The 22079-nt window shown below is 43.2% G+C and overlaps 1 protein-coding gene across 4 annotated transcripts in view; it reads right to left on the reverse strand.

Annotated features, from left to right (window-relative positions):
• The window catches only part of KLHL3 (kelch like family member 3), a 113315-nt gene that overhangs the window by 14875 nt on the left and 76361 nt on the right, over positions 1-22079 (reverse strand). For 2 of the 4 annotated variants that reach the window (XM_077911799.1, XM_077911800.1), the window contains exons 8-12: positions 21361-21510; positions 5868-5985; positions 5259-5456; positions 3684-3785; positions 374-502 (exon numbers count right to left, since the gene is read on the reverse strand). In XM_077911799.1, the coding sequence (XP_077767925.1) occupies positions 374-502; positions 3684-3785; positions 5259-5456; positions 5868-5985; positions 21361-21510 (697 nt within the window). Of the gene's footprint in view, positions 1-373; positions 503-3266; positions 3324-3683; positions 3786-5258; positions 5457-5867; positions 5986-21360; positions 21511-22079 lie in introns of all 4 variants that reach the window. The other 2 variants (XM_077911798.1, XM_077911801.1) reach the window with 2 other exon arrangements.

Genomic DNA, 22079 nt, shown 5'->3' on the forward strand with positions numbered 1-22079 from the left:
TCGCCCCCTGGTCAACTTACTTCCTGTTGAGTTGGAATTAATGCTGTGTCTTCCTTTTAGGGCGGTGGTGAGGATGAGATCAATCTAAGTACAGAAGGTGCTTATTAGGATGGCACTTGGCACAGAGCAAATGTTCCCTTTCCAGGAACACAGATATCCCCACAGAAACAGAAGGGATCACAGTGAAGAGAAAATCCCCTGGGAGAGGTTAATCTGTAAGTGCTTGTGTCGGGGTACACAAGGTGCTAGTGGGATTCCAGACATCAAGAGGAAAGAATAGGAAGGTACAATGAGGTAGAACATGCACCTGCTGGTCTCCAGACCCACCTGAGAGCAGATGAGACACAGCCTGTACCCTGGGGCTCCCTCATACCTGCACCACTACGGCGAGTGCTCATGTCTGCCACATACGTCCACTCATTGGTTGCTGGGTTGTACTGCTCCACGGTGCTCAGGCACTGGCGGGAAGCCCCATCATAACCCCCGACAGCATATAGCTTCCCTGGAACAGATACAGTGGCTGAAGGTGGTGCTGGAAAGTAACTGGAGCTGGGCTGAAATTCCATCTTTAACCCACTGGGTTGGCTCCTTCCCCTCCATCAGAGTTCAGGGCCCCTTTCCTCCAGAGGCACCACAAGCCAGACTAAGCATTCTTCACATGCCTCCCTTCCACTTCCTCATACGCCATGAGGCTCCCTGAATCCATACTGAGCATGCTTCTAAGTAAGCACCCTCAGTGCCCATGCAAAGCTATGGTCTGATGCCACTGGGGCTTAGCATACTCTTGCTAGTGCACTATGTTAGATATTCTCCAGGATAAGGCACCCAAGACATAAAAAGCTAGAGGGCCCCAGCTATAGGCAGGCAGGCTGACTTTGTGGCTAAAGGCTCACAATGGCAGATGAAACAATATGGGAAAATATTCTTCAGTGAGAACCCAAACCCTGTCTTCACCGTTATTCATGTGCTCAGTCCACAATTTCAGCAAATGAAGCATGTGAATGCAGTGCTCTGTGTCAACTCTGGGCCAGGGTGGCTGGAACTCATCTATTGGCTCCCTTGTAATCTTTGAGCCATGCACAATATCCCTGAAATACCATTACCCATTTTTAAAATAAAAATACCATAAGTTGCTATCCAAAAGCATCATTTCTGCCTGGGGCCAGGCATAAGGTTGGATAAGGGGCAAGAAGTTGGCATTAGAGCGCTCCCAGAGCAGAGATTCAAGCATGGAGGGTCTCTTCTCTCCCACTCCTGCCTCCCCCACATTGGGGCGGGGGGGGGGTGCGGGAGGTGGGCAAGGGCAGTCCTACCTCACCTGTGGGCTACAGACTGATGGGGAACAAGAGAGTTAAAATAAAGATCTTAAACACTGGCTGTAGGCTAAATAAGCACTGCCCAATGCAAATCCACTTAATAGAGTTACTAATTAAAAGAGATTTTTTTGTCACTATGTGCTTTCCTAAGGGAGAAATAACAAAAGTACAAACATTATTTGGAAGTGGGCAATTATTTTAATTTAGAGGCTCAAAAATGCACTGTACCATCACAACTATTGCTGTATCAAATGTAAAATTCTTTCTTCTTCTACCACTGAGGTTGGTTTTGTTTTCTGCCCCAGAATCCATTCCAGTGGACCTTCTAAAAGAAAGGGACACCTCCTTTCCAGTTCCATCCTCACCTAAGCCACAGGAGAAATTCCTGACCCAGAAGCTCTTCTAGAGTCCAGGCTGCTTCTATGGGGTGTGCTGGCCAAGACACAACCACCTGCCCTCCCAGCTGCCCACCACTCACCAAAGCCTAAGTCACTTGGGAAAGAGGAAGGCTTGGGATGTGGAGGAGAGGAGAAGCTCCCAAGGGCAACCCCAGTGTCATTCAGACCAGGCAGCCACAGTAGGAGACAGGGAGAGGGAGGAGAGCACGGTGAAACGTGGAGAGCTGTACTTATAAGGCCAGAGTGAAGCAGAAGCCCTGTAAGATGCCCCTGAAACATTCTCACTGGAGTTGTGAGGAGGACCCTCTGCTTGTCCCAGGATGACCCAGAGCCAAAGGGCTTCAAATTTAGGATACACAAGATCAACATGTTCCCAGGCTGTCCTCTGTGTCAAAAGGCATGCTACAATACAGCACTCCTTCCACACACACAAGATGCTCCCAAAAGCATTAAGGAGAGGATTTAAAATCACTACCATGAAGGCAACTTCTCTAACCCCCGCCAACCATCTCAACCTTGTATCAGCTGAAAAAATACCCACTCAAGGTTTCTCCTTGAGTCTATTAACAGGGACTTGCTATTTTTAACCCCTCCTCTATTGTTTGATATTCCTGGCTAAGGAACAAGGGGGGAAGTGGGAAGGTGGCTAGACAAAGCACTTACGTTTGGCAGACAAATCAATTTCTGTTCCACCAGGAGGATGAGATTGCAAAAAAACAATTTATCTTGATAGGAGGATGGAATCCTTGCACTCACCAGGATGACTTGTTTAGTATGTTAGAATAATGTACTTTTAAATGGAAATTTACACAATACTGGTACAAAACAAGAAATGCAGTGAGAGAAAAGAATATTTCTATTACTGTCTAATCACTGCATATCAAACTTTCCCCAAAGCAAGTAAGGGTGTTCTTGGGGTGCACATGAAAAGCAGAGAGACAGTGTTGTCCTACAAAGTAGGACATTTTAGTCCAAATCATACTCTGTGCTTTAATACATTGAATTTACACATATTTATAAGACTCCCTGATAGCATTTGCTAATGGTCTGAAAGAGTGTAGCACGATAGAAAGAGCAGTGAGTTTGGAGTCAGAAGACCCAGGCTCCAGGACTGGCTGTGCTATTTATGAATGAGCACATCACTTGCCCCTCTGGCATTCTACTTCCGCATGTGGAGAATGGAGAAAATGTAAGCTTTGCCTATCTTCTTCAAAAGGATTTTGGGGGATCCCTGGGTGGCGCAGCGGTTTGGCGCCTGCCTTTGGCCCGGGGCACAATCCTGGAGACCCGGGATCGAATCCCACGTCGGGCTCCCGGTGCATGGAGCCTGCTTCTCCCTCTGCCTGTGTCTCTGCCTCTCTGTCTCTCTCTGTGTGACTATCATGAATAAATAAATAAAATCTTTAAAAAAAAAAAAAAGGATTTTGGGAACAAAATTTGTATATAAAGGAGCCATTTATAAACTACAGTCTAACTGAGCCCCAGACCTAATCACTCCCACCTGCCTCACCCCACACACCCTTCCTAACAAGAGCAGGACTCTGTGACCAACCTGTCCTGCAGTGACAGTAATCAGACCAGGAAGGAAATGCCCACTTCACCCTAGGCTCTGTTAATGTGTCAACATAGGAATAGGAAAATAAAATTAATTAAATGAAATGATTCTTACCCCCCATCACATTATGCTCCTCAGTTATATGTTGACCCTGAGTCTTCAACCTGTAAGAGAACTGTTGACAAGTGGCCAAAGGAACAGGCCGGTGTTTCCTCTTAGGCTTCTCTTACTCTTCCCAACACAGCAGGCCACCCGCTAGCCTCGAGCCAGTAGCTGCACCTCAACTTTCCTCACCTGTTCCGTCAGGAGACTAGTACCTGACTCAGAGCTGTGATGGGAGGACTAGAGCCAGGGCATGAGGACAAGACCTGCGGACTGGGGCACAGATAGGGCACCACGCACTTTTGTTCTTACCCTCCACAACGCCCACACCCACGCTGCTCCGCCGTGTGTTCATCGGAGCCACGAAGAACCACTCATTGGTCTTGTAACTGTAGGCTTCCACGGATGCTAGGCCTGGGAGACAAGAGACTCATGAGATTGCCTACAGTGTGAGGCCTCACCCAGTGTGCCCAAGAAAAGCTGGGGAGAGGGTCAGAGACCTGCATGTATGGCTGAGCACCACCTCTACTTTGCTGTGTGGCCTAGGGCAGCTCCCTAAAGCACATCTGCATGGGAGGTGCACCAAGGCCTGACTCAGGGCAGGTCATGAGAGGACACAGGGATACAACTGAACTGCCCTGCAAATGTTAACCGTTACACCTACAGAATAGGGGAAAAAACCTGTGGTTGCCTCACCTAACACCTTTTGCCTTCTCTTCCTTTACATGAGAAGCTGAACACTTACCTTCCCACCCTAGGGGTGACCCAGTCAATGAGGCCTAAGTGGAAGTCTGATGGGCATTTCTGAAATAGCATTTGTTTTTCTGATACAGGTGCCAACACCAACCTGCTGTTGCCACCTGGAACACAAATGTGCTGGCTTAAGCTACCACAGACATCTTATGATTAGGAGAACATAGCCAAGAGACGTTTAAAGAGCTTGGCCACAATATTCTTGATCAAGTGGATGAAGTGAGCAACTACCAACTTCCAGAGTCCCTGTTTCATGGGTAGAACAGTATTTCTCAATTGCATAAGCCACCATATAGTAGAACTTTCTACTTACAGCTGACAGCAACTTCTTAAAGAAACAATGCTCCATTCCCTTTTTTTCTCTTTATTCTCAGGTCCTATCCATTAGTGGAAGCCCCTGGAGGGGCTGTAGACCCTGGAGGTTTATGAGTGAGGCAAAGAGAAGACTGGGAAAGGTTATCAAGTGGTAAAGACACAAATGAAAATTCAATGAAGTAAAAAATCCTGTTTTTTACATCCCTGGGGGCATTTCAGTGTACCAGAGCTACTGTCTACAGAGAGTACCACCTAGAGGTAGAAGAGAAATGTGATCATCTCTCCAAGTCCACATCTATTCATAGTTTCTGATTTGAACTCTGAAGTGACACAGAAGCCAGGAGCAAGTGGATGTTCCTGCTGTGGCACAGCCTGGCAAAGCTTCATGGGGCAGGGAAAGGGCAATGGACAAAGATGGCATGCGCCTGAGTCAGGTTTCTCCCATGGTTGAACTCCAGCTCCTTTGTTCGTCCAGCAGAAGGTTTGGACAATCCTAAGATGCCCTGCAGCTAAACATGCTAAGTCTCAGTTTTTGAAAAAAATAGGTTCCCAAACAATAGCAAGGAGAATATGTTCTCTTCTGAGTGCAGAATCCTTCCTAGAGTCCTAGAAATGATAGCATGTGGGAAGTTACATAGTCTGTGTGCAGGAAAGCCTGCCTCTGGCAAGCAAGGTAGGAGATGAGGAAGGATGAGTCTGCTGCTGAGGAAGTAGTTCTGGATGGACAGAACATTGGCCCAAGAACTGGCTGAGCAAACCAGGGTTGCCCTGAGGGCATGTCCCAGGCCGGGAGGAATGGAGACCACATCCCAGACCTACCAGTACTGCCATCAAAGCCCCCCACGGCGTAGAGGAGGTCATTGAGCACGGCCGCACCCAGAGTGCTCCGGCGCTCCTGCATGCTGGCGATGGACGTCCACTGGTCCTTCACACCATCATATACGTCCACTGTCCGCACGCGCAGTGAGCCGTTAAACCCGCCCACAGCATACACGTGACCAGCCATGAACACCACACCTGAGGCACAGGAAAACCAAGGCATCGAGGTCATCTCAGGCGGCTGATCACTCATGTGGTGACAATGAGTGACATTGGGGAGCCGGGCAATCACATGAATAATTCACCACAGAAAGTGATCTCCAACTTTATAGAACTGGAAGCCATTATGGACTCTCTGGATTTCCATTCATATATGCTTTTCCAATGTTGTTTGATTCAAGCAAATACTTGTACCAGCCTGAAGTCCCAAAGCACATAAGAACCGACCCCAGAAGGGGCAGCCAGAAACTGGGCAAGTGGGGAAGGAAGAGGAAGAGAGTCTATAATGCACAGATGTTTGTGGAAACAAGGAGCAGTGGAGGACTTCTGGCAGTAAGCAGAGACAAGCTGGGGAAAGCAAGCTGCACAATGACAGATGGTGCTACTCACCTGCTCTGCATCTCCTGGAGGGAAGCTCAGCAATCTGGTCCCACCGGTCCTCTTCGAAATCGTAACATTCCACGCTGCGGATCGCCTTGGGGGCCTGGCCACCAACCACAATCATGACCTCCAGAAAGACAAACAGACATTAGCTGGGTCTGCCCAGCTAATGGATTCACACATGATCAATCCCTGGTACTTCCGCATGCCAGCTGCCCAGGGTCCACGGGCCATCCAGGGTACAGAGTTACACATTTGGAGATGCTGTCCTAAGTCACCAACAAATAGGACAATTCAAGAAAAATCTAACAAGAACATCATATGAAGAAACACCATCATGAGAACTACACTTCCAAATCCTTGTGCTCAGGGCTGTGCTGGTGGTACATGTAGCCACTCAGGGCTTGTTCTATGATCACAATGCCCTCAAGGATTTCAGCGAGGGAAACGAAATTTTGCATCAAAACAAAATATCACAAAACATATATCAAAATTTGAATATATTTTGGAATAGAGTGCAACTTGGTTGCATTTTTAGGATAAAATTACTTCAAAAATATTTCTGATTACAGAAACTACAGAGGGCACTTACTCATTGAAGTTTAGGGGAAAACTGCGAAAGACTGCTTTGGGGTAGCAACCACAAAAATGTATTTAACTGATGATGCTCTGAACAATACTGTTTCCACAGGTAAGGTAGTAGCTACCACTGCCAGTCACTGCGTGCAATGTGTTGTCATTTACATGTCGCCATAACCCTGTGAGGTAGATATTATTGATATTGACAGATGAGGAAATTAAAGCTCAGAGAATGTAAGTAGATTGCCCAAGGTCACACAGCTGAGAGTGGCGGAATAAAGACTGAAAACCAAGTCTACCTGGCATAGAGGTGAAGGCAGCCCCACCCCTCTCCTGCTCCAGGGACCGGGTCCATGCATAGACAGCTCACTACATCCATGTTTTTCAAACTGCAGGTCACATTTCATTAGTGAGTCATGAGATGAATTTTATGCATTGCAAACCAGCATACTTTTAATAGAGCAGCACAGAAAATATACGAAGGGTGTTATTTCATCAAACAATTGTGGTGGTTATACATACAGGTAGGTGTCTCCTGCATAACAATTTAAACATATTTCTTAGTGTAGGGTATAGTAGGAAGGAAAGAAGGAAGGAAGGAAGGAAGGAAGGAAGGAAGGAAGGAAGGAAGGAAGGAAGGAAGGAAGGAAGGAAGGAAGGAAGGAAGGAGAAAGAAAGCAAAAAAGCCAGCCACTGCTTCAGCTATAGCAACAGAGCCACAGCATTTAATTGTGGTATCCGTTATTGTGACTTTTGTCACCTGTTATTCATAAATTAAAAAGTAGCAAAGTCAACAACAGTGTACACATTTTAATGAACTTGTACAAATTTCATGGTTGCCCCTATAAGGACATCATGCTCACTGGCATTGCAAGATGCCTCCTTAGACATGATGAGAAAGGGGTGGAAGTCACAGGCCGCCAATCAATAGGAGTCACAGGATGTTTCTCATTACCTGTAGCTTGTATTATTTACTCCAGTGGTTCTCAAACTCAGTGGGCCTCAGAATCACCTTGCTGGTTGTTAAGACACAAATTATCAGGCTCACCCTGCCAGAGGTGCTTACTCAGCAGGTCTGGAGTGGGGCAGGGAATGGGCATCTCTAACAAGTTCCAGGTTGAGAGTGATGTGGCTGCTCCAATATTTGTACTTGGATAACCACTGTTTTCACCCCTGGACCACAGGGACTTGTTGATGATGTTCCATTAACAATGTCTGCCATTATGAATAACCAGAGTACTCTCACTTCTCCACAACAAATGTTTGGGGAGAGGAGTGATGATCAAAATCTACATCAACTCACAGGAGTACATGCCTCAGGTGAACAGCATCTACCACACCAGGAGGCAGAACCAGGAGCTCGTAACTACTGCTCATCCATCATTTAGGCCCCAAGATTCCAGATCCAGGCTCACCTACCTACGGCCCATGTGGGTGGTCTGTAGTCAAATGTGGGTATCCAGTGTTCAAAAACTCAGAAGTCAGTTCCAACTTCTGGAACATTCCAAAGGAACCCAAGACACACAGTTCAAGCTTAGAGCTACTGCTACTGCTTCTGGAAATAAATATTCTACGTTTGACTCTCTGTGATGTGGTTCAGAGGGTCCGTGGCTCTGTGTCAAGAGTGGCCCTTTTCAGAGAAAAGCTGAATTCAACATTATTTCCCTTCTGTAACTCTTGGCTTAGTCAGGCATCCATGAACAGAACAGTTGAAGGGGGTTGTTAATTAACGCAGCCTTTTGACAAACTCAGACAACGCCCACCTTACTCCTCTGGGGCCCAATGATTTGCCATGCATTCTTAAACATGCCTAGAACTTGCACCACCCTTCTGGTTTTGAGTTGGTAAAGCTAAAATGAAGGCACAATACTGTTAACGATTTTCCATGAAATCTAGTTTTGGAGACTAAGGAAGAATTAAACCAGGACTTAAGTTTTCTTTCTGCAATGACCTCAGGCACTCAACACCCTCTGTTACCTCTCTATAAAACATTCTCCCCCCTTTCTGGATCCCTCTGCTCTCACATGTGCTTATCTTTCAGGACTCAGGTGATGTGTCCACCTCTCTGATCTCAAATCTGAGTTAATGTCCCTTTTCTGAGATCACACATGCCCTGTGTTCTCTCATTAAAACTACCCCAGGGATGCCTGGGTGGCTCAGTGGTTGAGTGCTGCCTTCAGCCCAGGGCCTGATCCTGGAGACCCAAGATTGAGTCCCATGTCAGGCTCCCTGCAGGGATCCTGCTTCTCTCTCTGCCTGTGTCTCTGCCTCTCTCTGTGTGTCTCTCTCATGAATAAATAAAATCTTAAAAAAAAAAAAAAAACTGCTCCATATTGTGCTGTAACTGCCTGGCAACCCTGTCTCCCTGGCTAGATGGTGAACCTTAACAGGACAGAGAATATACCTGCCTCAGTCGCAAAGATAATTGCAGGGCGAAACGGTGCCAGGTCAAATTAGTACTCAAATATTTGGAATAAGGAATGAATGAATGGTAAACAGCATATGCAAAAAACTAAATTAAAAGAATATACAGTTAAATTGAAGAAAATACAGTCCAGAACATCACTTTCTGGGGTTAAGATATGCTAGACACCAGATTACAAGTCTGGGGATAGAATTTGAGAGGAAAAATAAATAAATAGATAGATAGATAGATAGATAGATAGATAGATAGATAGATAGATAGATAGATAAAAAAAAAAAAAAGAGAGAGAGAGAGAGAACTTTCCCCATCTTTTCTCTCAACTACCAGAGGAAAGATGCTTATTCTTTGTACAAGTTATCAGCCTTCCTCTGTATAGAACATAAAACAAAATAAATCTTATGCCAGAGGTAAGAAGGTATATTCATACTGGCAAAAACACAGTACTTACATCTGAGAATTTTCACAGTTACATAGAAACAGTGTTATACAAATGTAAAAAATTTCAGTGGTAAGGTAAAACCTGAGTAGAAAGACAAAAGTAACACAGAACAAGGTTTCAAAATAAACTTGGCTTGGAGCTCATAAAGCCACTGTTGAGAGACAATTTTTAATATTCAAAACTTGTACAATAATCTGGGAAGAGTTAATTATGAGGTTTTGTGGGGGAGGACCATTGGTTTCTGAAAATGTAGAGGTAGCTCAAGGCAGGAGAAGGAGAAGGCATCCTTTCTGCTTCTTTCACAGACCTAAGAAATCCAATTTCTACAGCAGGCCTTGCAAGAAGCCATCATACAAGAAACACTATACTCCTTGTATAATCGCACAGAGTAAAAGAAATAAACTTCCTATCTTGAATACTAAAGGATGGCTGTTTCCATAGATACCTGATCTTAGCAACCAATTAGACAAACAGGAGTATTCCCTAAAGTCTACATGCATTACATCCATAAAATTATAAACCTCTAGCTGCTTAGGAAGACGGTAAGATATTAGGGCATGAAGACACTTAAACAGTTTTCTCCTATAAGCTCTCATTTAACATTTTCAGAAAAAACTCAGACCCAGGATGTTAAACAGGCATATTTCTTTCTTTCCCCAACACCCCTAAGTCCCAATCTACTAAAGATTTGTAATGCCTATAATAGAAATCATTGAATCCAATCAGCTTAATGATTGTTATTTTTAACAGTATCCTTTAGGTAACCCTGTGAGAACTACCAGGGGTCATACAGGTATCACAATAAAGAACTGGTTCCAGGCTAACAATTATGCTAGACCAAATATAGTTTACTCATGTTCAGGGACTGCGGGGTACTGGGGAGTCTGGTAGCAAACCACAGGGTCCTAACCCCACGTCTCTGGAGTCCCCCGTATTGAATGAAGGCTGCACAGGTTCTGGTGGATGGAGAGTTCCAGTTGACAGAAGACAGGTGAGCCAGACTCAACCATGGACAGCAAGGCTGCTGGACAACTCCCAAGGGCAACACTCTTATCTTGGAAAGGCAAATGGCCCTTTATTTTAGGGAGCTTAGTGAGACCATGGAAGACTACCTGATTCCTTAGAAAAGAAATTTCACTCCCAATCTTGTAACAAGATGGTTTTTAAATACATATGTAAGGCTATCCCCTTCCATGGAGGACTTAAGACTTCAAAAGTGTGACTGGGGAAGGAAAGGCATGTTAGTCCCTCCTCAGAGTATGATGGCCACCCCATGGGAGAGCTACAGTGTCCCCGGTACCCGAGACCAGCCAGAGAAAAGCACAGTAGGCGAACGGAGCAGAGCTTTCTGGCTCACCTGTCAGTCATGACCCTCACCTCTACGTCATCAGACTTTCACTACAGTGAGAGGAAAAAACTGGGCTCTGTAAACTTTTTTCATCAGGCAAGAGTGGAGTGCGTGTCCGAACTCTTCCATGACCAGTGAGCTGGGCAGAAGGCAGGCCCAGCCAGTCGGTCCCTCGGGCCAGGGCAGGAAGCGAGAGTCTCTCTTACCCTGGTGCGTGGGGCCGCAGGGCTAACACCAATTCATCCAAAGGAGTGTGTCGAGGTCGAGGCAGAAGACTTGTCCCAGCAGGTTCCTGAGCAACAGTTGCTCCAGGCAAGAATTGACAGCCAAAGTGCAGAGACGGTGGGAAGCGGAGAAGCAGCAACTTGAGAGCAAGACCCAGGGAAGAAAGAAGGAGTAGGAATATGGACTTTGGAGTCAGACACATCCGGGCTCAAGTATCAGCCCAGTCACTAAATAGCTGTGTGACCATGGGCAAGACATTTAACCTTGCAGAACCTCACTTTCGTTACCTGTATTATGAGGATAATAGGATGTTTCTCTTGTGGGTGTCAGGAGCCTTAAAGATACAAAGCACGTGGCACAGAGCTTGGTAAATCATATACATGAAATGTTAGCTTCTATTATTCAGTCAACACCAGCACCATTATTATTGGTTAAAGCAGTTGTTAAAAAACAGACTCCCCATAAATGGTGGAGAAGGGCACTTAGGATCTATGAACAAGAAAGTGAGCATCACTAATTCCAGAGTGATGACAGGACCTGTTTCAGAACCCCAGGCTATTTTCTAGGTGCGGCCTGGGTCCATCTGAAGGATCACACTAAAGAGGAGCAGTGCCCACCCAGGGCCCTGGCCCAGCTTAAAAGTCAGCCTACCCACCCTACCAATAGCCTTGTTCCCAATGCCATCTATTGAAAGGACAGGCCAAGCTGGGAGAAAGCTGCCCACTTCTGGCCCAAATGGCTTTTCACCGTCATTTTTAAAGAGTTGAATGGAGATGTCACTTGAACTGAAATGACAGTGAAAAGTGCCAGGCTCAGTACATCTCCAAAGGTTCATTTGCATCTTGCTGGGACCTCATTTCTCTGCTGCCATCTGTGGAACAGGGTAACGTAGGAGTGTTTTGAGAGACTGGGAGACAGCTCCGGTTGTCCATGGCAACCCAGCCTCAGGGAAGTGCTGGGTGGTGAATGTGTGGGAGCCTAGATGATGCTATTAGCTGTTCCGGCTTGAATGTGTCAGTATGATCTGTGCATATGTGGCTCAGGAAAAAAACGCTCTCATTAGCCTCTACAGCTATCTAAAGGCAGAGTCCTATTTTCTTCAGGGAAGGGGCTTGGCTTGCAAACAGGTTCACTGCTGAGAATTGAAGACAGTACAAATCTCTTTCCACTGCTGTGTTTCTCAAAGTGTCCTCTGTTAGAAAGCCTATCTGGATTGAATTCATGAAAGCCCAAACTAACCTGCCCTTGCAATTCTTATGGCTGGTTCCTTCAACTGGTCCAATGATCTCCTTACTTCTCTTCCTCTACTTATTTGGCTACTTATATATTTTTCTTTCTTTCATTTTTTTTTTTTTCAAGTAGGCTCCACATCCAGCATGGAGCTTGAACTCATAGGGCTTGAAATAATGACCCTGAGATCAAGGTCTGAGCTGAGATCAAAAGTTGAATGCTTACTTGACTGAGCCACCCAGGAGCCCCATCCAATTGTCTATTTCTACCTTACTCTCTCAGAGGACTTCTTAAAAGTCCCCAAAGGGCAGGAATTGAGTTTCTTCCCACACATTACCAGCGAAAAATTCTTGTGTGAAATATGGAGGCAATATAACAGAACAGCTCAAAGCTCACAACGCCAAGTTGTTTTTAATACTGTCAGCATTCATACATGTGTTTTTGTCTGGAGTCAGTCCTTCTGGGTTTGAATCTCAGCTCAGCAATTTATTAGCGGTGCTTTCAAGATATGTAACAAATTATCTTATACTCTTCCACTCAAGACATGGAACTTATCCGCTCTCCCCTTGAGTGTGGGCTGCACTTACTGACTTGTACCCTGCAGACAGAATACAGCAGAAAAAATGTCCCATCACTTGGAGAACAGGTTATACAAAGACTATAGCTTCTGTCTTGGGCATGCTCTCTCACTGTCCTCCTATAAAATCTCTCGCCACAAGGGAAACCAGCTTCCATGTCATGATGATACTCAGGAAGCTTATGGAGAGAGCTCACAACAGTGAGCTGAGGAGCAGATCTACACTCACTTCCCCACCGCCCCTCACTCCAAACAAGCCTGGAAATGACCACTGTCCTGACCAAGAGCTCAACTACAACTTTACAAGAGGCCCTGGGCCAGGATGACCCAGCAGAGCTGGGACTCCTGCCCATGGAAAGTGTGAGAATAGTAAACATTTACTGTGTTAAGTCACCAAGGTTAGGGTAATTTGTAATGCAGAAATACAGAATTCATACATAATGAGTAAGTGACATAACCCAAGATCCAATTTCTGCATGTGTAGAATGGGGATGATTATAACCATGTAAATCCTATGAGATAATAAATGTAAATCATTTAGCCCAGGGATTGGCATATTCTGAGGGCTCACATTTGGAGGGTTATTATTATCTGCTGTTATCATCATTGTGGAGTTAGTATTGTATAGTGGCTATGAGTCAGCCAGACCTGGATCTGAGTCTTTATATTCCCACTTAGCTATGAAGCCCTGGGCAAGTCATTCAATCTCATTGAATTTCCAACATGGAGTTTGTTCCAACATGAAAACTTTCAGAGTTGTTACGAAGATGAAATAATATATATAAAGTGCTGTGTTTAAAACACAAGGAAACCATATTTAAACAACCCTGTTCATGTCATCATTAACGTCTTGGGTGTTAAGAACAGTAACCTAGGGAAGGAACAAAGCACCGAGTACAACTTACTCTAAGTGGCCATCTGAGGTGGTGAGCCAGCCCTCCTCTCCTGCGGTCATTTAAACCAATTTCTGGATGTTCACTCTTAAAGACAATATCCCTTTGACCTTGAAGATAGCTCAGGCATCAGCTCCTACAGAAAGCTTTCTCCAGCCCTCACCTCTCTCTGTGCTCCCAGAGTATCCTGCCCATACCTTCATTGTGGCACTTACATGATCCACTATAATTGTCCTGTGACATCCGTCTTCCCTCCCCTGAGTCTGGAGCACTGTGGACAAGAGACCAGTTCACATGAGGCTCTATGGCTTTAGCATCAAGCCCAGTGCCTGGCAATCAGAGACTACTCAATGGAATTGTGTTGAATGAGTGAATTGAGTTAATGCATGCATGACGGTTTATTACTTTCCTGCTGGTGCTATTGTTTTTAATTTAAATGCTTGACCACCTATCCAACTCCCCAGGAATGGGGAGATTCATTTGATATTGGACCTGTGCTGAGCCAAATGTCCTAGGGTTAATCTACATTAGCATCAAAGGATAATACCAAGTAGGGTATCACTACATCTCTGCAAAAAATACATGTATGAATGCTGACAGTATTAGAAAACAACGTGGCATGATAGAAATGGTCAGTACTAAATCTCTATGAGATTATTTCTTCTTTAAAAATCTATCTCTTCAGGATCCCTGGATGGCTCAGCAGTTTAGTGCCTGCCTTCAGCCCAAGGCCTGATCCTGGAGTCCTGGGATCAAGTCCCACATTGGGCTCCCTGCATGGAGCCTGCTTTTCACTCTGCCTGTGTCTCTGCCTCTCTCTCTCTCTGTGTCTCTCATGAATGAATAAATGGACACCCCAAAAAATAGCTAAAATTGGACACCCAATAAAATCTTTTTTAAAAAAAATCTATCTGTTAGGATACCTGGGTGGCATAATTGGTTAAGCATACGACTCTTGGTTTTGGCTCAGGTCATGATCTCAGAATCATGGGATCAAGGCCCATGTTGGGCTCTGTGCTCAGTATGGAGTCAGCCTGAGATTCTTTCCCTCTTCCTCTGCCCCTCCCCTGCTCATATTTTCTCTCTCTCTTTCAAATATATAAGTAAAATCTTAAAATAAAAATATATCTTTTTCAGGGCACCTGGCTGGCTAAGTTGGTAGAGTGTGCAACTCTGAAGCTCAGGGTTGTAAGTCTGAGCCCCTACATTGAGTGGAAAGATTACTTCAAAATAAAATCTTTAAAAAATTATACTTTCATTCATGAAAACTTTTACTATTGCCCATCCTGTGCCAGACTCCAGACTACATGCTAAGGACAGAGATGAGTAATGCCTGCTATCATGGAATCTATAGTTTAGTGAAGGAGGTATCTAGAAGAGAACCCTGAATACCTCCCTAAAGTGTCAGCCCAGGGCATATGGTCATCTTGTTGAACTACTGCCCCTGCTTTTCAGAAACCAGTGAAGCCATCACCAACCTGACCTCTCCTCCATTAAAGAGTTTTTCTCATCAACTGTATTTCTACATGGTAGCAATAAACTATTAGAAAGTAGACTTTAAAAGAAAAGATTTACAAGAGCATCAAAAACTATGAAATACCTAAGAATAAACCTAACAAAAGACCTACAAGATCCATACATTAAGAACTGTAACATGTTAAAAAAAAAAAAAAAAGAACTGTAACATGTTGCTAAGAGAAATTAAAGAAGACAAAATAAATGGAAATACATACTGTGATAATGGATCAGAAGATTAGTACAGCATACCCCCCTCCCTCCACTTATCCAGCTTTGCTTTGTGCAGTTTCAGTTACCCATGAACAACCTTGATCCAGAAGCAGATGATCCTCCTTCAGACGTATGGTCAGAAGGTCAACAGTAGCCTACATCATTCACCTCACTTCATCTCATCTCGTAGGCATTTTATCATCTCTCATCATTACAAGAAAAAGGGTGAGTCAGTACAGTAAGATATTTTGAGAAAGAAATCATATATTGCATAATTTTTATTATGGCACATTGTTATAATTGTTCTATTTTATGACTAATTATTGCTATTAATCTTTTACTGTGCCCAATTTATAAAGTTTATCTGAAGTATTTATGTATAGGAAGAAAACAGTATATACAATACTATCCACAGTTCCAGCCATCCATGGGGGGTCTTGGAACACAACCCCTAAGGATAAGAGGGGACTACTGTATTGTTAATATATGAATTCCCCCTAATTGACCCTAAGAATTTAACACAATCCCTATCAAAGGCTTTCTTGTAGAAACAGGCAAGCTGATTCTAAAAGATAAATGAACATACAAAGTACCTAGAATAGGCAAAACAACTCTGAAAAACAAAACTAGAGGACTCATACTACTTGATGTCAAGAATTACTATAAAGCTAGTCATCAAAGCAACAAGGTATCGGTGGAAAGATAGGCAAATAGATAAAAATAACAGAATAGTATCCACATATAGACCAGCATATATGGAGTCAATTATTTACAACAAAGGTGCCAAGCCTATTCAATGGAAAAAGGAGAATCATTCTACTAAATGCTGTGGAAAAACTGGACATTCAAATACAAAACAAATGAACTTTCACCCTTACCTCACACACCATATTAAAAAGAAATCTCAAAATGGATCACAGACCCAAATGTAAAACCTAAAACTTTAAAATTTCTAGAAAAAAAAAAGTATAGGAGAAAATCTTTGTAATCTTAGATAATGCAAAGATTTTTTTTAGATAAAACATGAAATACATCAATCATAACAGAAAAAAATGATAAAATTTAAAACTTCTACCCTCCCAAAAATACATCTATGAAAATAAAAAGACAAGACACAGATTGGGAGAAAATATTTGCAAAATACAAATTTGATAAAAGACTTACATTCCACAACATATGAAGGACTCGTAGAAATCAGTAAGAATAAAACCACCCAATTTTTTAAAGAAAAAAAAATTGAACATATTTCACCAGAGAAAATATAGAAACAGCAAATAAGCACATGAAAAGATGCTCAACATCATTAGTCATCAGAGAAATGTAAATTAAAACCATTGTGAGATACAACCACCTACCTACTACAGGGGCCAAAATTTTTAAAAAATAGATAATACAAGTAGTAGTAAGGCTGTGGAGTAACTGGAGCTCTCATACATTGCTGATGAGAATACATAATGGTACAGCTGTCTTGGAAAAACAGTTTAGCAATTTCTTATAAAGTCAAACATATACTTACCATACAACCCAGCAATCCTATTCCTAGGTATTTACCCAAGAGAAATTAAAATATAAGTCCATACAGGGATCTGTAAGTGAATGTTCAAACAGCTTTTCCATAATAGCTAAAAATGGACACCCAAATGTCCATCAATGGGTGAATGGATAAACAAATTATGGTACATCCAAACAATGGAATATTACTCAGCAATAAAAAGGAATGAACTCTTTATATGTGCAACAACATGGATGAATCTCAAAAGCATTATGCTAAAAGAAAGAAGGCAAGCTCAAAAGGCTATATATGGCATGATTTCAGTTATATAACACTCTAGAAAAGACAAAGCTGTAATATGGACAGAAATCAGATCAGTAGTTGCCAAAACCTAGGGGTAAAAGAAGGGGCTTGACTATAGAGCAGCACAATGGAACGTTTTCGAGTATTTAAAATATTCTATATTTTGATTAGGATGCAGCTACATAACTGTATGCATTTCTCAAATTTTATCAAATTGTATCCCTAAAAAAAGTGAATTTTATTATGTATCAACTATACCTCAATAAAACTGAATTTAAAAGCAAATAATCTGAGATGTTGATAATGAGGAAAGCTATGCATGTGTGGGGGCAGAAGGTATATGGAAAATCATTCTACCTTACCCTCAATTTTGGTGTGAACCTAAAACTGCTCTAAAAATATAAAGTCTTAATTTGAAAAGTAGCAAATAATAGTATTGGAATCCATCCCTTAAAGAGATGAATGGATGTTACAGAGTTTAATTAAGGGAGATATTGATTTAAAAAATAATGAGAAGAAGAAAAGAAAAGGATCTTTTTTGTCTGCCACCAAAATCTGAAAAAAAAACCTGCCCCTGGGAGGTAATCTGGTAGGAGAGAAAAACACAGACTCTAGAGTGGAATAGACCTTGTTACATCCCAGCTCCACACTTAACTAGCTGTGTAACCGGGCAAGTTACTTAACCTTTCTGAGTAAACTTAGTAAACTAGGGATATGAAGAGTTAACACCGTAATATTGTGATGACTTAATGAGATGATGTACCATCAGATAATCTTCAAAGTGACAGTCTCCCTCAGGACATCCCACTCCTCAAACCCACAGTGGGGCTCCGCTCACTAACTTAAGTGCCCAAACAATGATGACAGAGTAGAGTTTGAGAAGCAGGTTGGACAAGAGAACCTTGAATCATTCAAGGATTAAAGTTGAGGGAACAATGAGGCTAAGAGCCATGATGTCCTTTTTAAAATTCCTTCAATAGATTCACAAGAAGTCTTGGTTCTTGTTGCCTGCAGAAGTCTGTATGCCCAAGAATCTAAACATTTTCATTCTGAAAATAGTGGTTCCTAAGGAGTAGAGATGACAGCAGGACAACATTGGCGCCTCCTGAAAGAGGGGTAGACTCTTCTCAACCACAGATTCATCATCTGGAAAGGGAGGCATGGTCTCAGCAGGCTAGGTCAGGACTCAGGCAAAAAAATGGCTTTGATTTTTAAAAGTGTCTTCTTGAGATAGGATGTGTGGTAAAGGCTAGATGCAGAGTCTAGAAAGGGAAAGGTCACTGGGTATGGCTTCCACACAAAGCAACTGAGCCAGCTCTGCGCCATTTCCTCAGCTCCAGAACACACTCCCCAGGAAAAGATGTCAGTAACCTGATGTAAGATAAGAGCCTCCTTTTCCAAAGAGAGAAGTCACAAAGACATGCAACAATGCCAGCTAAGAACCTGGGATGGAAGAAGCCTCCTCCACATAGAACAGCACTGCACCTTAGAAGCAGTATTCTCAAGACTTCAATATTCAAGCTTAAGGAAATTTCGGTCATAATAAAGGTGGTATTCAGATTAATGAAGGGGGAAGATTAATAAAATAACTTTGAGGCAACTGGCTCATCATTTGTCATACAAATGAAGCTGGATTCCTACCCTCACCCCTTACACCAAAATAAATTCTAAGTGCATCAAAGATTCGAATGTGAAACAGAATTCACTAAAGTACTTGAAGAAAACATGGGAGTCTTTTTTTAAAACATGTCTAAGCAAGATGTAAAACCTAAACTATAAAGCAAAAGATATCAATATGACTAACTTAAAATTGTTTTGGGGGATTCAGAAAGAAAAGTTATAGAAAAGGTTAGAGGCAAAATGCAAATTAAGAAAAAATATTGGAAATACATACAAAGGCCTCACCTCTTTAAAGTAAAAATAGCCCTTAAAAAACATTTATAAAAAACATACAACCCAGGGACACCTGGGTGGCTCAGTGGTTGAGCATCTGCCTTCACCTCAAGGCATGACCCTGTAGTCCCAGGATGAGTCCCACATCGGGCTCCCCGCAGGAAGCCTGCTTCTCCCTCTGCCTGTGTCTCTACCTCTCTTTCTCTCTGTCTCTCATGAATAAATAAACAAAATCTTAAAAAAAAAAAAAAAATACAGCCCAATAGAAAAACAGGCAAACGACATGATAGAAAATTCCCCAAAAAAGAATTAACAGAGACCATAATCATAGGAAACCCACACCATTCTCACTCATAATGAAAGAAATGCAAACTAAAACAACATGCCATCTTTGAAAGGTTAAAACAGAAATGTTTACTATATAAAAAGTGGAAATTATTAGAAGGTCCATACATAGAGGACAGTTAAATAAATAATGATACATAAATATAATTAAATACCATGTACCTATTGTAATTTAAATGTTGATTTCACCCATACTGATAACGATGAAAGCAGTCTGCTTTGAGTAGGGGATAGAAATGACTTTAATTCATGCAGCAAGATTCCATTTATCTAAAAGGGCACATTTTTATCTCTACGAATAGGCACGCAGAGATAGGTCAGGAAGAGCATTCACCAAGGGAAGAGCAATGACTGCTCCTGGGTGGAGGAGTTTCAGGGGAGTTTTACTCTCTTTTTCAAAAATACAATACCTTTTTAAATAGTCTACAATGAGCATATATTTCTATAATTGAAGTTATATTCAGTTTGAAAAATATTAAGTAGTTTCAATGCAATACTTCAGTAAAATAAAAGTCTCAACATGCAGTAAGGCAAATGGCCAGCCGGACCCAGGCCCTTGACCTGTGGCTGCCCCTTCTAACCTGCACAAGGCAACAGGAAGCAGACAGGTAGGTATATACCCTCAGGTTTACAAAGATGAAGCCAGGGACAGGATGGGATGGGTTCACCCAGGTTGGAGGGTGAGAAATATACAATTCAAACCCTGGTTCTACTCCATTAGCTGTGTTGACCTTAGGCAAGTCACTTAATCTCTCTGACCTCCAGTTTCCTCTGTGTAGAATAGGATACCTGTCTCCACCATAAAGGGCTTTTAGGAGGATTACGAAAGATGTGCGTGTGAGGCCTGCGGCCTACTGCTTGGCAAAGAAGCAGCACTCAATAAGTGTCAGTAGCCTGTATTAGCTGGGATATTTGTAACCTTTGTTCACATTGCACTCACTAAATTCTCCATGACCCAGAGTCACAGAGCAGAGTGGAGAGAGGAAAACCACAGACCTCAGAGAATCCAAACATGTGGTCTTAGACAAAATGCTCTTCTAATGCTTTGAAAACCTTGGAAGCTGCAGACAAGGAGCATGGCAGCCAGCCACAAAGAGGAAGAGGAGGATAAATCGAAGGCCTAACATAATTCCCTGGTGCTGCCTTGCTGTGTAGTCAATGAGTCAACACAACTCACTCCACCCTGCTTGCCTTTCCTCTTGGGGTGGCTGGGGCCTTTCCTGAGATGTCCGTATGTTAGGATCCTAGAGAGCCTACTGGGATGCCAAACTGGGAAGGACTTTAATAGAGACAGCCAGGACAGGACCTTTCATTCTGCAGATGAAGGACTGGATGACCAGTAAGGGGAAGGGCCTTGCAAGGAACCAAAGTGGCCAGTGTGTATCTGGTGGCCCTAACTGTTCTGTAGGGCTCTGCAGTGAGAGAAAGAACCAGACTAGAACTATTCTGATTCAAATAAGCCTAGAAAGAGGAGTGTTAGGACCATCACTAAGTCAAGGACCACCCAGCCATTCCTTTGTTTCCAAAAGAAATAGAACTCAGACCAAAGGGGATCCCTGGGTGGCTAAACGGTATCGCGCCTGCCTTTGGCCCAGGGCGTGATCCTGGAGTCCCGGGATCGAGTCCCGCGTCAGGCTCCCTGCATGGAGCCTGCTTCTCCGTCTGCCTGTGTCTCTGCCTCTCTCTCTCTCTCTCTCTCTCTCTCTCTATCATAAATAAATAAAAATAAATCTTTAAAAAAAAAAAAAAGAACTCAGAGCAAAGAAGGAGGAGAGAAGAAAGAGCTCTAAGTTATTCTCAAAACTCCCTAGTGACTCCGGAGGTTACTGGAAATTCTTTGAAAAGAAAGACCCTAAAAGAGAGAGGTACCAGCAGATTCAAAAGGAACCAGTAGACTCCATCACTTAGGTCGTAAATGCCACCAAGCAGGGTAACCATGGGTGAGGAAAGACTTGGAGGCAGGAGTGGAAGGCCACTGGCCCAGAACACAGTCCCATCTGCTGCATTGACTGGGCTGGGGCTTACCTTGGGCAGGCTAACTGGAGTCCTGGGCTTGGTCCTTGGGTTCTTAATCAAGAGCCTCTGATCCAGAGGGAGCAGATGGTATTTCATGGCCTCAATGAGGAAGTCCTTACAGGTGTTGTTATTCTTTATCAAAGCTTCTTCTTCAACTGTCTGGAGGAAATAATCCACAGGTGATCCAGAAGCAGAGCTCAGCCGCATTTCCCAATCTGCCTCCTCAGGGCTGGATCATTTCTGTTTTCCCACACCCCTTTATTCCCCGGCCACATCATCTCAGACTCCAAATGAAAGATCACAGACTTAAAACTTAGTGCCTACCTCCTGCATTTCAAGAGCACAGTGGAGGTGATTAAGTTCCGGCATCAAACAGACCGGGATATAACCTGTGTTTGTTTGTTAGTTCATAGGCTTAAGCGCAATTATGCAAAACAAAGACAATTAGTTGTCCTGAAGGCTTGATCTCATGTTCCTCCTAGTTTGAGTGCCTTTAATGTTTAGGGCAAATGATCGCACATTTGAGAGGAGAAGGAGAGAAAGAGGAAGAGAGCAGGATCCATGAGCCAACCTCTGGAGGCATAGAGTAAAACAAGGTGACAATCAGGAAGAATTCATAACCATTTTCTTATAGTGAAAGCCTCAGGGGTAAAACTGGCCAATGAGATGCTCTATAATCAAGTGGTGATATCAGAGAAGAAAGAATGTCCTGCACCCACTGACTTCAT

This window comes from Canis aureus, chromosome 10, assembly GCF_053574225.1.
Source record: "Canis aureus isolate CA01 chromosome 10, VMU_Caureus_v.1.0, whole genome shotgun sequence".
NCBI classification, from domain to species: Eukaryota; Metazoa; Chordata; class Mammalia; order Carnivora; family Canidae; genus Canis; species Canis aureus.